Source organism: Narcine bancroftii, chromosome 1 (genome assembly GCF_036971445.1).
Source record: "Narcine bancroftii isolate sNarBan1 chromosome 1, sNarBan1.hap1, whole genome shotgun sequence".
NCBI lineage: Eukaryota > Metazoa > Chordata > Chondrichthyes > Torpediniformes > Narcinidae > Narcine > Narcine bancroftii.
Genome location: NC_091469.1, coordinates 37,244,706 through 37,259,597, shown reverse-complemented (window position 1 = coordinate 37,259,597; position 14,892 = coordinate 37,244,706). Strand labels below are relative to the sequence as shown.

General features: G+C 42.6%; 1 protein-coding gene across 10 annotated transcripts in view; it reads left to right on the top strand.

Moving 5' to 3' along the window:
- The window catches only part of dnah6 (dynein, axonemal, heavy chain 6), a 362,044-nt gene that overhangs the window by 236,851 nt on the left and 110,301 nt on the right, over positions 1-14,892 (top strand). For all 10 annotated transcript variants that reach the window (XM_069923917.1, XM_069923897.1, XM_069923911.1 and 7 more), the window contains 3 exons: positions 133-368; positions 10,188-10,449; positions 11,956-12,079. In XM_069923917.1, coding sequence (XP_069780018.1) covers positions 133-368; positions 10,188-10,449; positions 11,956-12,079 — 622 coding nt within the window. The remainder of the gene's footprint in view (positions 1-132; positions 369-10,187; positions 10,450-11,955; positions 12,080-14,892) is intronic.

Genomic DNA, 14,892 nt, shown 5'->3' with positions numbered 1-14,892 from the left:
TGGATTTATGTGATAGTTTCTCAGATCTTTTTACAATCACAGTAGCTGCTCTGTCAAATGTTTTAACAATAATTAAATCAAATATTGAAGGGAGTTTTATAGACTGATTTCTTTTTCTGCTGGGTGTGCTAGATTCGCAGAGTTGTACAGGAGGATGAAGCAATTGCCAAGATAAAAGCTGCAGACACCCAAGCTATAGCTGATGATGCACAACGAGATCTTGATGAAGCTATGCCTGCTTTGGATGCAGCAAACAAAGCCCTTGACTCCTTAGACAAAGCAGATATATCTGAAGTTAGAGTTTTCACTAAGCCTCCAGACCTTGTCATGACTGTAATGGAAGCAATTTGCATACTACTTAATGCAAAGTGAGTAGATGTAATTAATGTACAGTATCTATCTTTCCAATCTATCTTTCTGAATAATCTCTTCTGAAGTGAACCGGTGCGGACTTGAAAGGCCGACGTGGCCTGTTTCCGCTCTGTAAATGGTTATATGGTTATATGGAAGATCTTATAGTTGGCTGTGAAATGGAACTCTTATTGGGCAATAGAAATAAATCAACATTACCTAAGATAAATTTAACCATAAAAACCAAAATAAATTGGTGTGATGGAAGCCCCATCTGCTCATTTTCATCTTCATAATTATGATTTGTAGTTTTATAAGTCAAAACAAAAATCTGAACTGACTTGAAGGACCGAAGGGTCTGTTTTCTGTGCTGCAATATTCCATGCTTTTATGATATTTTAATGCTGTGCTGATTATTTGTCATACTGATTTGATCACTGCCTTTTTTGTTCAGATGTAATGAAGCACAAAGGTTACATTACAGGTCTAGTGGTCCAAAGACTAAAACTTGCAACCCACTGACATGAATTTAAATCCCATCATGAGAGCTGGAAAATGTATTAAATAATTTGGAACTAATTATTTAAAATCTGCTTTTAGTAAAAGTCATCTTGAGGTTGTTGGATTGTTATTAAGATCTATCTTGTTTGTTATGTACCTTTAAAGAAGAAAACTGATGCTTTCCTTGCTCAGTATAGTGTACATTTCAGTTTTCTCCATCAGCCAGCTCCCCACCATGACTACCAGCCCCCCCCACATCTCCATCGGGCACACAAAACTCAAAACGGTCAACCAGTTTACCTATCTCGGCTGCACCATTTCATCAGATGCAAGGATCGACAATGAGATAGACAACAGACTCGCCAAGGCAAATAGCGCCTTTGGAAGACTACACAAAAGAGTCTGGAAAAACAACCAACTGAAAAACCTCACAAAGATAAGCGTATACAGAGCCGTTGTCATACCCACACTCCTGTTCGGCTCCGAATCATGGGTCCTCTACCGGCATCACCTACGGCTCCTAGAACGCTTCCACCAGCGATGTCTCCACTCCATCCTCAACATCCATTGGAGCGCTTTCATCCCTAACGTCGAAGTACTCGAGATGGCAGAGGTTGACAGCATCGAGTCCACGCTGCTGAAGATCCAGCTGTGCTGGGTGGGTTACGTCTCCAGAATGGAGGACCATCGCCTTCCCAAGATCGTGTTATATGGCGAGCTCTCCACTGGCCACCGTGACAGAGGTGCACCAAAGAAAAGGTACAAGGACTGCCTAAAGAAATCTCTTGGTGCCTGCCACATTGACCACCGCCAGTGGGCTGATATCGCCTCAAACCGTGCATCTTGGCGCCTCACAGTTTGGCGGGCAGCAACCTCCTTTGAAGAAGACCGCAGAGCCCAGCTCACTGACAAAAGGCAAAGGAGGAAAAACCCAACACCCAACCCCAACCAACCAATTTTCCCCTGCAGCCGCTGCAACCGTGTCTGCCTGTCCCGCATCGGACTTGTCAGCCACAAACGAGCCTGCAGCTGATGTGGACTTTTACCCCCTCCATAAATCTTCGTCCGCGAAGCTAAGCCAAAGAAAAGAATAGTGTACATTTATCTCCAGACCCACACAATATAGTTGAATATCATCTACCCTGTGGCATGGCTTGGTATTTAGTAAGAAATCTTTGGCTTGGCTTCGCGGACGAAGATTTATGGAGGGGGTAAAAAGTCAGAAAGAATCCCTCTATAAACCCTGTGTCCCAAGAGTTCAGAAGCCTCACAGCTTGGGAGAAGAAAACTGTTTTGTAATCTGGTTGTGAGGGCCCGAATGCTTTGGTACCTCTTCCCGGATGGCAGGAGGGAGAATAGATTGTGGGGGGTGGGGGGTGGGAGGGGGTGGAGTCCTTCACAATGTTTATAGCTTTCCACAAACAATGCCCATTTTAAATGTTCATCATGGCAGGGAGAGAGATCCCAATGATCCCCTCAGCAGTTTATATCCGCTGCAGGGACTTGCATTCTGGGATGGTGCAGTTCCTGAACCAGACAGTGAGGCAGTTACATAGGATGCTCTCAATGCATCCTCTAAAGAATGTAGTGAGGGTGGAGCATGGAAGCTGGACTTCCCTCAACCTCTGCAGGAAGTAAAGGCACTGGGCCTTCTTGGCAATGGATCTGGTGTTGGGGATCCAGGAGAGATTCTTCGCCAGGTGCACACCAAGGAATTTGGTGCTCTTGACTACCTTGACAGTGGAGCCATTGATGGTCAGCAGAGAGTGATTACCCAGGCTCTCCTGAAGTCAACCACCATCTCCTTTATTTTGTTGACGTTCAGGTGTAGGTTGTTGTCTCTGCACCAGTCTGTTATTATTTGCACCTCCTCTCTGAAAGTTGCTCACTGTGATGGTGTTGGACATGTTTTTTCTGATCGGACTGTCTGAGGTCTTCCAGTCAGGAAGTCGAGGATCTAGTTATAGATGAAGGTTTATAGGCCCAACAGGTTCAACTTCCTAATCAGATGCTGCAGTATAATTGGGTTGAATGCTGAGCTGAAGTCTATGAACAACATTCAAATATACGAGTTTTTATTTTCCAGGTGAGTGTGAGTTAGGTGGAGCGAGGTGTCTGTAGTTCGGTTGAGAGGGTATGCAAACTGCAGGGGGTTCAATGAGGGAGGCAGCTGTGTCTTGATGTTCTCCATGACTAACCTTTCGAAGCACTTCATGACGGTGATATTAGTGTGACAGGATGATAGTTGTTGAGACAGGACACTGAGGGCTTCTTCTGCACAGGGATGATAGAGGCCACTTTGAAGCACAATGGTAAAATGCCGCAGCTCAGGGACATGTTGAAGATGTCTGAGAGCTAGTTGGTCTGCACATTCTCTGAGCACCCTGCCAGTGATGTTATCTGGTTCCGCAGCCTTACGAGGGTTGGCCTTGAGCAGCTTCCTTCTCACTTCAGCCTCCATGAGATGCAGTGCCTGTTTGTATGGGGGAGGTGTGGACTTCCTCACCTCTACATCATTTTTCACCTTGAAATGTGCATAGAAATCATTCAAAGCATCCGGGAGGGAAGCATCCCTGGCACAGGCAGCTGGTGGGGCTTTGTGTTTGGTAATGGCACAGATGCCCTCCCACATGCGCCGTGTGTCGCCGCTGTTCCAGAAGTGACTCTGAATACTCCAGGCATGAACCGTCAATGCCTTCCTGATGGCTTTGGACAGCTTGGCTCTTGCATTTGCCAAGACTGCCTTGTCGCCTACTCTGAAGGCAGAGTCGCAGTTCTTCAACAGCACACACACACAAACAAACCGACAATACAAGCAGAGTTAAGAAAATCAATAAAGTGTACAAGTAAGAGTCCTTAAATTAAATTAGTCCTTGATTGAGTTTGTGGATGAGGAATCTGATGGTAGAGAGGTAGAGGCAGTTCTTGGTGTGAGTCTTATGGCACCTATACCCCTTTCCTGAAGATCTGTGCTGATCAACTTAGAAGTATTCACAGATATCTTCAATATCTCAGCAGCAGTGAGACCAGAGCATGTGCTGGGTGGTGTGGGAATTTGATAATTGCTGCTGCTTTCCAACAGCAATGTTCCCTGTAGATGTACTCAATAGTGGGGAGGGTTTTGTCTGTAATGTCCTGGACTGTGTCCTGGAGGGCTTTACACTTGGGGTGTTGGTGTTCCCAACCAGTCAGCACATTTTCCAAAACACATCAATAGAAATTTGTCAGGGTTTCTGATGTCATACCAAACCTCAATAAATGTCTGAGGAAGTAGAAGCACTGTCATCTTTCTTTATGATGCCATTGGTGTGTTGAGTCCAGGAAAGATCCTCTGGGATAATGACTCCAAAGAACCTAAATGTGCTTACCCTCTCCACCTCTGATCCCCCAATGATCATTGGAATGTACACATATGGCTTTCCTTTCCTGAAGTCAAAAATCAGCTCCTTAGTTTTGGTGACATTGAAAGTAAGGTTATTGTTGGTGCACCATTCAACCAAGTTTTCAATCTCCATCCTGTGTGCTGACTCATTCCCATCCTTGAAACAACCACCTACCATGGTATCGTCGGCAAACTTGTAAATGATGTTTTTGTCCTACTGAGCTACACAGTCATAGATGTAAAGTGAGTAGAGTAGGGGGCTAAAAACACAGCCATGTGGTGCTCCAGTACTGATGGAGATTGTGGAAGAGAAGTTCTTACCAATCTTCACTGATTGTGGTCTGGAGGTGAGGAAATCCATGATCCAATTACCCAGTAGGGTGTTAACTCCCAGGTCTTGGAGTTGCTGATCATTTTTGAGGGGATGATGGTGTTAAATGCCAAACTGTAGTTGATAAAGAGCATCCTGTGAGCGCTGCTGTGTGAATAATTCTGACACAAAGACCACAGACTGTACAGCAGGCTTTAATTAGCTTAAACTTGTATGCACCAGTCTTACTATCTTTGCTGGCTCCACGTGTCTGGTTCTCCGAAAGGGGCCTGCTTGAGTCTTTATATGGTTTGGTGATTCACAGCCAGCAGGTGGGGTCAGCCTCCTGGGTTGCCTACTTGCAGGTACAGTGGATTCCTCCCTGCAGTAGGCTGAGAGGAGTGTGGCCAGTGTAGTGGTTGTTTCAACACACTGATGTATGCAAATTTACTGTCCGTATGTTTCTGTGTAGAGCCAGTGACACGGCATCTGCCATAGACCTGTTGCATGGTAGGTGAACTGGAATGGATCTATGTCAGCACTCAGACAGGAGCTGGTATACTTCATTACCAGCCTTTCAAAGCACTTCATCACTGTTGATGGAAGTGCTGCTAGTCGATAGTCATTAATGCAGTTTACTACTCTCTTTTTGGGCACTGGTATGATTTGATGCCTGTTTGAAACAGGTGTGTACCACGCCCTGCTGGAGTGAGATATTGAAGATATCTGTGAATACCTCTAAGATGATCAGCACAGATCTTTAGTAATTGGCCAGGAACTCCACCCAGGCCGGATGCTTTCCTTGGATTCACTTTCCTGAAGGCAGCACGCATGGGTTCATCAGGGGACGTGAGAATGCAGAGGCATGGTTCTTTGCTGTTACTGTCATCAAATCAGATGTAGAAGATGCTGAGTTTTTCTGGGAGAGAAGCTTTGCCATCATCTACTAACTGGATTTGGGTTTGTAACAGGTTATGATGTTCAGGCCCTGCCATAACTGTTGGGTGTCCCTTTTTGTTTCCATTTTCATCCAGAGTCTCCACTTTGCCTGGGAGATAAGCTTCTGCAGGTCTTACCTGCTCCTGCTGTATTGATCTGAATCTCCAGTCTTAAATGCCTGCGATATGGCTCTCAGCAGGTTCCAGATTTCATTGTTCATCCCGGGTTTCTGGTTGGGGAAAACCCAGAATGATTTGGTGGGGACACATTCATCCACAGCTATTTTGATAATTGTGTGACAGGCACGGTGTAATTGTTCAGGTTCTCAGCAGAGTTCCTGAACATCACCCAATCCTCTGACTCAAGAAAGTCCTGTAACTGTTCTTTAACCTCCTGCAACAACTTTCTTGCTGTCCTGACCTCTGAAGCCTTTCTTTTTTGGCTCTGTCTGTATGAAGGTAGAAGGAGCACAGCTAGGTGATTAGACTTGCCAAAGTGCAGTCTCAGGAAAGAACGGTAGGCCTTCTTTATCTTGGTGTAGCAGTGATCAAAGTGTGCAGGTCACATGCTGGTGTTAGTTAGGCAGGGTTTTCTTGACAAAGGCCTGGTTAAAGTCACTGACAAAGATTTGTAGTGCATCGGGCTAGGTTGTTTCTTGTTTACTGACCACATGATTCAGCCTCCATGAGTGCCTGCTTGTAATCAGCATTGGGAGGGATGTAAACTCCGGTGAGAATCACAGATGCAAATTCTCGGGGTAGATAGAAGGGTCTGTATTTAATCGAAATTTGCTCGAAGACAGTAGAGCAAGAGGTCGACATAACCCTAATGTCCGAGCACCACCCACTATTGTTATGAGCCCAAAGGACCCAAAAACCCAGCAGCAATAGACATTCACCAAGACAAGTAGTTTTTAAAACGCAAGTTATTTTTAATCAACTTTAAACATGAAAACAGAATCAAATTTTAACTTATCTCTATTCTTAACTAACCCTAATTAACCCCCTTCTAATTCTAAGCTGCAGAGTTTTGCCGCCAGCCTTCCAGACCTCTGGGGGGATTCCATCCATACCTGCTGCTTTGCCACTTTTCAGTTGTTCAATTGCCTTATATGTCTCTTCCCAGGTGAGGACCTCATCCATCTCTAGCCTTAAGGGATGTTGAGGGAGCTTGAGCAGGGCGGATTCTTGGACTGAGCAGTTGGCACTAAAAAGAGATTGGAAGTGTTCTGACCATCGGTTGAGGATGGAGATCTTGTCGCTGAGGAGGACTTTGCGTCTGAGCTGCACAGCGGGCTTTGGACTAGGGGTGAGGGGCCGTATACAGCCTTTAGGGCCTCGTAAAAACCCCTGAAGTCGCCAATGTCTGCGCTGAGCTAGGTTCGTTTGGTGAGGCTAGTCCACCACTCATTTTGGATCTCCCGGAGTTTGCGCTGAAGATGGCTGCATGCGCGACGGAAGGCTCATTTCTTCTTTGGCCAGGACAGCTTTGCAATGTGAGTGTGATGGGCAGCTCGCTTCTTTGCCAGCAACTCCTGGATTTCCTGGTTGTTTTCGTGGAACCAGTCCTTGTTTTTCCTGGAGGAGAAGCCCAGTACCTCTTCAGTGGATTGCAGTATGGCAGTCTTCAGCTGATCACGTGTCCGTGAGGCGGATTGCATCCTCGAGCTTTGCTTTGAGGTTTGGCTGGAAGTTTCCTCTCATTTCGTCTGAAAAACTCTACATGCCAAACTGCATGAGTTTTTCAAGCTCTGCTGGGACCAAGGAAAGCTGCCTCAGGACCTTCGTGATGCCATCATCATCACCCTGTACAAAAACAAAGGCGAGAAATCAGACTGCTCAAACTACAGGGGAATCACGCTGCTCTCCATTGCAAGCAAAATCTTTGCTAGGATTCTCCTAAATAGAATAATACCTAATGTCGCCGAAAATGTTCTTCCAGAATCACAGTGCGGCTTTCGCGCAAACAGAGGAACTACTGACATGGTCTTTGCCCTCAGACAGCTCCAAGAAAAGTGCAGAAAACAAAACAAAGCACTCTACATCACCTTTGTTGACCTCACCAAAGCCTTCGACACTGTGAGTAGGAAAGGGCTTTGGCAAATACTAGAGCGCCTCGGATGTCCCCCAAAGTTCCTCAACATGGTATCCAACTGCACGAAAACCAACAAGGTCAGGTCAGATACAGCAATCAGCTCTCTGAACCCTTCTCCATTAACAATGGTGTGAAGTTAGGCTGCGTTCTCGCACCAACCCTCTTTTCAATCTTCAGCATGATGCTGAAACAAGCCATGAAAGATCTCAACAATGAAGACGCTGTTTACATCCGGTACCGCACGGATGGCAGTCTCTTCAATCTGAGGCGCCTGCAAGCTCACACCAAGACACAAGAACAACTTGTCCGTGAACTACTCTTTGCAGATGATGCCGCTTTAGTTGCCCATTCAGAGCCAGCTCTTCAGCGCTTGACGTCCTGTTTTGCGGAAACTGCCAAAAAGTTTGGCCTGGAAGTCAGCCTGAAAAAACTGAGGTCCTCCATCAGCCAGCTCCCCACCATGACTACCAGCCCCCCCACATCTAAATCGGACACACAAAACTCAAAACGATCAACCAGTTTACCTATCTCGGCTACACCATTGCATCGGATGCAAGGATCGACAACGAGATAGACAACAGACTCGCCAAGGCAAATAGCGCCTTTGGAAGACTACACAAAAGAGTCTGGAAAAACAACCAACTGAAAAACCTCATAAAGATTAGCGTATACAGAGCCGTTGTCATACCCACACTCCTGTTCGGCTCCGAATCATGGGTCCTTTACCGGCATCACCTACGGCTCCTAGAACACTTCCACCAGCGTTGTCTCTGCTCCATCCTCAACATTCATTGGAGCGACTTCATCCCTAACATCGAAGTACTCGAGATGGCAGAGGCCGACAGCATCGAATCCACGCTGCTGAAGATCCAACTGAGCTGGGTAGGTCACGTCTCCAGAATGGAGGACCATCGCCTTCCCAAGATCGTGTTATATGGCGAGCTCTCCACTGGCCACCAAGACAGAGGTGCACCAAAAAAGAGGTACAAGGACTGCCTAAAGGAAGCTCTTGGTGCCTGCCACATTGACCACCGCCAGTGGGCTGATATCACCTCAAACCGTGCATCTTGGCGCCTCACAGTTCAGCGGGCAGCAACCTCCTTTGAAGAAGACCGCAGAGCCCACCTCACAGTCAAAAGACAAAGGAGGAAAAACCCAACACCCAACCCCAACCAACCAATTTTCTCTTGCAACCGCTGAAACCGTGTCTGCCTGTCCCGCATCGGACTTGTCAGCCACAACCGAGCCTGCAGCTGACGTGGAATTTACTCCTCCATAAATCTTCGTCCGTGAAGCCAAGCCAAAGAATTCTAAGCACATGTGTATGTAATGTGTGTGTAAATTTAAGAAAAGTTCTTTGGTTCACAGTCCAATCTCACTTCTTCTTCCAAGTTATCTGGATGCAGGCAATTCTTATACTGTGCACAGAATTTAACATGTATAAAGTTCACCAGGCTTTGGTGCTCCAAAGGTAAATGTTTACCGCTCAGGAAGGTTCTTGTAGGGTTGGCAGTGAGAGATTTGTTGTTCCAGGTTTCCACAACAAAGGTACCATCATTAGTCACCTCAAGGTCTCGCTGATGAAACTTGCCCCATCAGGGTTTTCCAGATGGTAACCTCTTTCTTCAGGCTACCATCACAGAGTTCCGTTCTGTTTCTCTTATTCCAAGAGAAACATCAGACAGATAGCACTTCTGTCTGGAACTGCTCTGGAACTTTCTGTTTCCAACCAGCTTTTCCTGGCTTGGTTCAGCCGTGACTGTTCAGTCTCTTTTCAGTGTCATACACACTAGCTGAAAGGGCTTGTTTTCTCTCCCTCTCTTTTCAACTGAGACTACCAGAAAGCCCATGTGACTCTCTTACTTGCAAAACCCCCCACCTTTGCCAGCAAACAACAGGAGTTCTTCTCCTTGGTCAAGATTTGTCATAGGTAAACAAAACCCAGGAGTGACCTTTCCGTTCACTCTGTCAAAACCCTTGAAAAGAGCTTCCAACAGCCAGAGTGTCTCCAGTCCATTCATTTTATGACATCAGTTCAATGAACACCTACTTGTGAAATGTGCATCACATTCTCCAGATATCCTGCAATGTTATTGAATATGAATTCTTCAGTGTTTCAAATAAGATCTGTTTTAAAATGTGTGTATGTATGTAATCCACTAATCTTACCAAAATCCCAAATATTTATAATCCATTATACTATTAACAAAAAGGCACACACGTTCTCTTCCTTTTTCTGGAATCTGAGTTCCGATCCAATGGCTAGACATGCTGTTCATATTAATGAGATGAACACACAAATTTCAAGAGCAAGTTGAATCAGGCTAAATTGGTAGGTGTTTCACATTTTCTAATACAATTGATTTTCTAAGTCTGTATGCACCTTCTGCAATTTATTTTTTCAATTGCCACTTCTTTATCTGACTGAGATATAAGCAACAATTTGTGTTGGAGCATCAGATCGATCAATTATTTTGCAATTATGATGATATTTTGAAATCATTTACCTTTCATTGATTGGCTTCTTTTCATTAACCATCATAAATTTGTTCTTGAGGCTGTGCATTCATTTTTGAAGATATTTTAATTAATTTATTTTTTATGTTATAGAACTGATTGGGCTTCAGCTAAACAAGTTCTTGGTGATTCAAATTTCTTGAAGAAACTCATGGAATATGACAAAGACAACATTAAACCTCAGATTCTGCAACGACTTCAGAAATACCTTCAAAATCCAGATTTTGTACCTGAAAAAGTAGAGAAAGTGTCTAAAGCTTGTAAGTCCATGTGCATGTGGGTGAGAGCCATGGATCTGTATTCCAGAGTTTCGAAGGAGGTTGAGCCAAAACGGATAAAACTTGCAAAAGCTCAGGTAAGTTAGAATTTGAAATCAAGTTATAATAATATACAATTTACAAATGAAGGTAATAGGACAGATTTTAATTTCATCCATCATTGAACCCATAGCTGAGTTCCATTCAGTTATGTCTTCTGACTGGTCCGTCCTACTGCCATCTCATCAGGTTGGGCAGCAACTGTGCCCTTCCTAAAGCAAGTGGGAACCTCCTAAATCTCCTGTGGTGTACTTGTCAGATGAAACCTTTGCTCAGTTAAACCCCTCAAATGAAAAGAAGACATCTAATAAAGGCAAAAGTTATTTTTTTTTAATGAGGACATGATTAAATTCCAAAGCAATGATAATGCCACCGATGTGGACTATGCATCACTACAATTACATGTTCCCTAACTGTGACCTATCCACAATCCAGGAATTTTCCTTTTGCTGGAGGGTGTAATGGGAGAAGAATAAAGGAAAAATGGTAAGGAATGATCACTTGATCGACACCTGGTTAACATTTCGCTGTGAGAGATTTACGCCGACACATTTTTGTTTGCTGACCCTGAACACAGAACAGATAATGATGTTGTCCTACAAATAGACATCCCATGCAGAGATGCAGTAGACATCCTAATAATCACACAACTGGTGGTTAAATTGTGAAGGCAATCATGGAATGGTGCCAGCAGGAATTTGAATAAATTAAAGAGACAAGCTCCTGTACATGTATGGAAAGGAGTTGATTAGTGGTAAGGAAGCAGCCTGTGTTCAAGAGATGTGCAAAAAAATGTATAAAAGGATGCCTCATGGGATTATCAGTGAATCAAAGACAGAGAAGAGTTCACCATATCAAAGCTAGCAAGGTTCATTGAGAGTGGATAACATCAAAATACATGCAATAAGTTTTGGAAGTGTTGAAATTATAAAAGATTTAAGTAATTGTTTAACTACATGGTGAATCTTTGAGTGTTCAAATTAATCACAAATAATAATCAAGTATAGCTATGAGGCATTGCCCACGTTTCGTGACCAATGCTAAATAATATTCTAGGCTGCCTGATTTTGGATCAGCCAAAATTGGTGAACTGCAACAATACACCAGTTTGGGATGTGTAGCTCCCTCAATGTTTCATAATGATGCCCCCTCTACTGCTGTCAGATGAATGGATGAATAATCTGTTGGTTGGAAAATGGAGATTAAAATCTGATTCAAATTTCAGATGTGATTGGTTTGAGTGTATTGATGAATGCCATACTGCTGCAAGAACAAATTTCAGCAAAATATAAGATTTTTAAAAAGAATTGTAGGCCCATAAAAGATGTAAATTTCAACAAATATCAGGCTTCTTTTCACTTTTTTCTTTCTATTTTCCTTTTTAAACTTGTAAAAGCCATGTATGGTTAATTGTGAATGTAATTGATTTTGTGGCATCTATAAATAAAATTTAAAAATTCACAAATATCTTCGTCTACTTTTTTAAAGGGAAAATACTTTCACATGAATTATTAATCAGATGTACAACACATTTTAATTAATAGGCTGAACTTGATGCCACACTGGTAACCCTTAAAGATAAGCAAGACAAGCTACGACAACTTGACCAACAGCTGGAAGATCTTCAAGAACAATATAGCAATACTATTGGAGAAAAGGAGGAACTAGGTGAGATATTTTTAGAAATGTTCCACAATGCTGTTCAATTTTATTTTTAATACAAGATTAATAAAATAAAGATTTAGTTCAATGGCATTGATATATTTACCAGCCCATTTATTTTCATTTTATTGCAGCTGGCAATTTAATTTTATAGTATGCTGTAAGCATACGTATGCTAGGCAATTTTCAGGCAGCTCACTGATCTTACTAAAGCTTGCCCTGGTGTCACATGGGAGAGCATTGGATTAAAAATGAAATTTATAAAAGGCATAAGATAAAGAAAATGGAGTCAAAGTAATGCTCTCAAGTATGTGAAAATGAAAACAAGCTTTGACTTTTGAAGGTTAAATTTTGCATTGTTATCAAATAAAACAGATTAAGATAAGGTAATTAATGATGGTTTGAATCATTCTCTCCTGGACTCCATTCACAATTACAATTTCACCATCTTCCAGCTGCCCTTAACTTTATCAAGTGAAGGGCACGATATGGGCATTTTTTCAGAAGCTGCAAAGTGTAATGGAGAACCCAGTTTGAATATGATTTTTTTAATCTTATAATCTTTTGGTTTTAACTAAAATAACAATTATAGTAACCAACCTCCAAAAATAACTCACTGAATACTGACAATTTTGAAGTTTCCTGAGGGAATGAAAGGTTTAATGTGAATGCAGTTTTCTTCTTGCACCTTCTGTACATTGGATAAAAACTACCTTAACTATTAAAATGGAGGTTGGTTGTTTATCTCAGGATAATTGTAAGTTGCTAGTTTCTTATCATTATTATGGCCCCCGGGAATAATTTTGCTCAGAGAAGTTCAAAATACTTGTGAATAAAGACAAATTGCTGGGCAGAGAGAAGTCAATGATTGCAAGTGTGTTTGCCAGGTCAAGAGAGGTGAATCCCTAGGCTTGGAAGGGAAATATGACAAGGCGTGTAAAAGGAGACAAAACTTGAAAATAACATTATGATGTGCAACACGCTGGGAGAAAGTTTTCATGATTGGTCTTGAGAATGAAACTGGAGCTGTGGGGAGTGTATCAAAGTCTAATGCCAAGAAGTAGAATGCATAATAGGATTTTTAGCTGGAAGAATGAAAAGATGGTAAAGGTAAAGGTAAGGTTTACATTGTCACGTAATACTACATTAAGAATGTAACATACATGAAATTCTGTATGGAGAAAGCAATAAATAGACCTATAATGCTGCTGCTTCCAGCATGACAGATAACAGAGCTTAAGATTAAGTTGGAACACATAGAAGTGGCTGGAAGAATTTTGGAGAACCTTGGGATTTTAGAGGCTTTAAGGTTTGTGTTAGATTGACTGACTTGCAGCAGTTAGAGTGTTAATCTCAGTAGATGGGAAGGAGTAACTTTAGGAGGGTTTAGATGTAGCAGCGTAGATTTGGAATACTCAAATGGGATTCAAGTGAGGCATTGAGCAAAATTAAGAAAGGAGAGTTCACGGGAGAATCAGGAAAGAGCACAGATTGGGAACATTCAGCTCAATTCTCTTATTGGGTGAACTAGTTGGAGCTGGGCATTTGAACAGGTCTGCAAGTGGCAATGATGTATCACACAACTAGAGAATCCAGGGCTGAAGATGAACAGAACAAAACTGAAGGTGGTCTGACATTGAGGAACATTCTCAACCATGTGAAATAAAGAACCTAACCTTTGTAAAGTATTTTTATATCCTCTAAACCTGTAAAAAAAACCTCAACCAAATAAAGTAGTTCTGAAGTATACCATCACAATTAAACATAGCAGCCAACAGTCACACAAAGATCCCATATCTGACGTAACCAGGGTAGAAATTTGGACTGGTGAAATTCATTGGGGGAAATAATTGTTAGGCAATTCTTTTGTATTCTCTTGCACTTAACAACATCCGAATATTGGGCTTGTCCAGAAGGTCAGATAGCAGTGGAATCAGTAATAGCTGGCCAATTGAATACAGAAGTGGCTTGATAGTAGGAAAAAGAGGGAGGTAATGGAGGGTTGTTGCTCAGATTGGATGCCTATGATCAGTAATGTGCTATGTCTACGGTTGTTTATTATCTAAAACAATGATTTGTAACATGGTTAGTAAGTTTGCAAATTACACAAAAATTGTTGGTATTGTGGACAGTACAGGTTACAGGATCTAGATGAACTGAATAAGTGGGCAAGGGAATGGCAGGTGAAATTTAACATGGATAAGTGCAAGGTGGTGCTCTTTGATAGGTTAAACCAGGAAAGAACTTGGATGGTGAATGGTAGCCCCTCAAGAGTGTTGTAGAACAGAAAGACTTGAGGGTACACATACAGAGTTCCATGAAAGTGGCAACACAGGTGATGAAGGTGGTGAAGAAAATATTTGGCATACTTTCCTTCATCAATCAGGGCAGTGAATGCAGAAGAGACATCATGTTTCAACTGTATCAAATGTTAGCAAGACCACAGTTCTTGTCACTCATAATTACTCAAAGACTTGAGATTGAGAAATCAATAGGCTTTTATTCACAAAAGAACAAAGGCACATCCATACTGCTCAATTGTCCTACACTGATGAAGGGGCTGTGGTACAGTCACCTTTATACAGGTGCCCGTGGGAGGCGTCACAGATACACCCGGCCAATGGGTATGCCTGACTAGACAAATGCATATTGCAGTGGTTTACCACAAAGACCTAGGAGCAGAATTAGGGTGTTTGATCTATTGAGTCTGTTCCATTCTTCAAATCATGGCGGATGTATTTTTCTTTCAACCTTATGCCTTTTCTATATAAAATTTGACACCCATACCAATCAAGAACTAATTAACCTCTGCTTTAAAT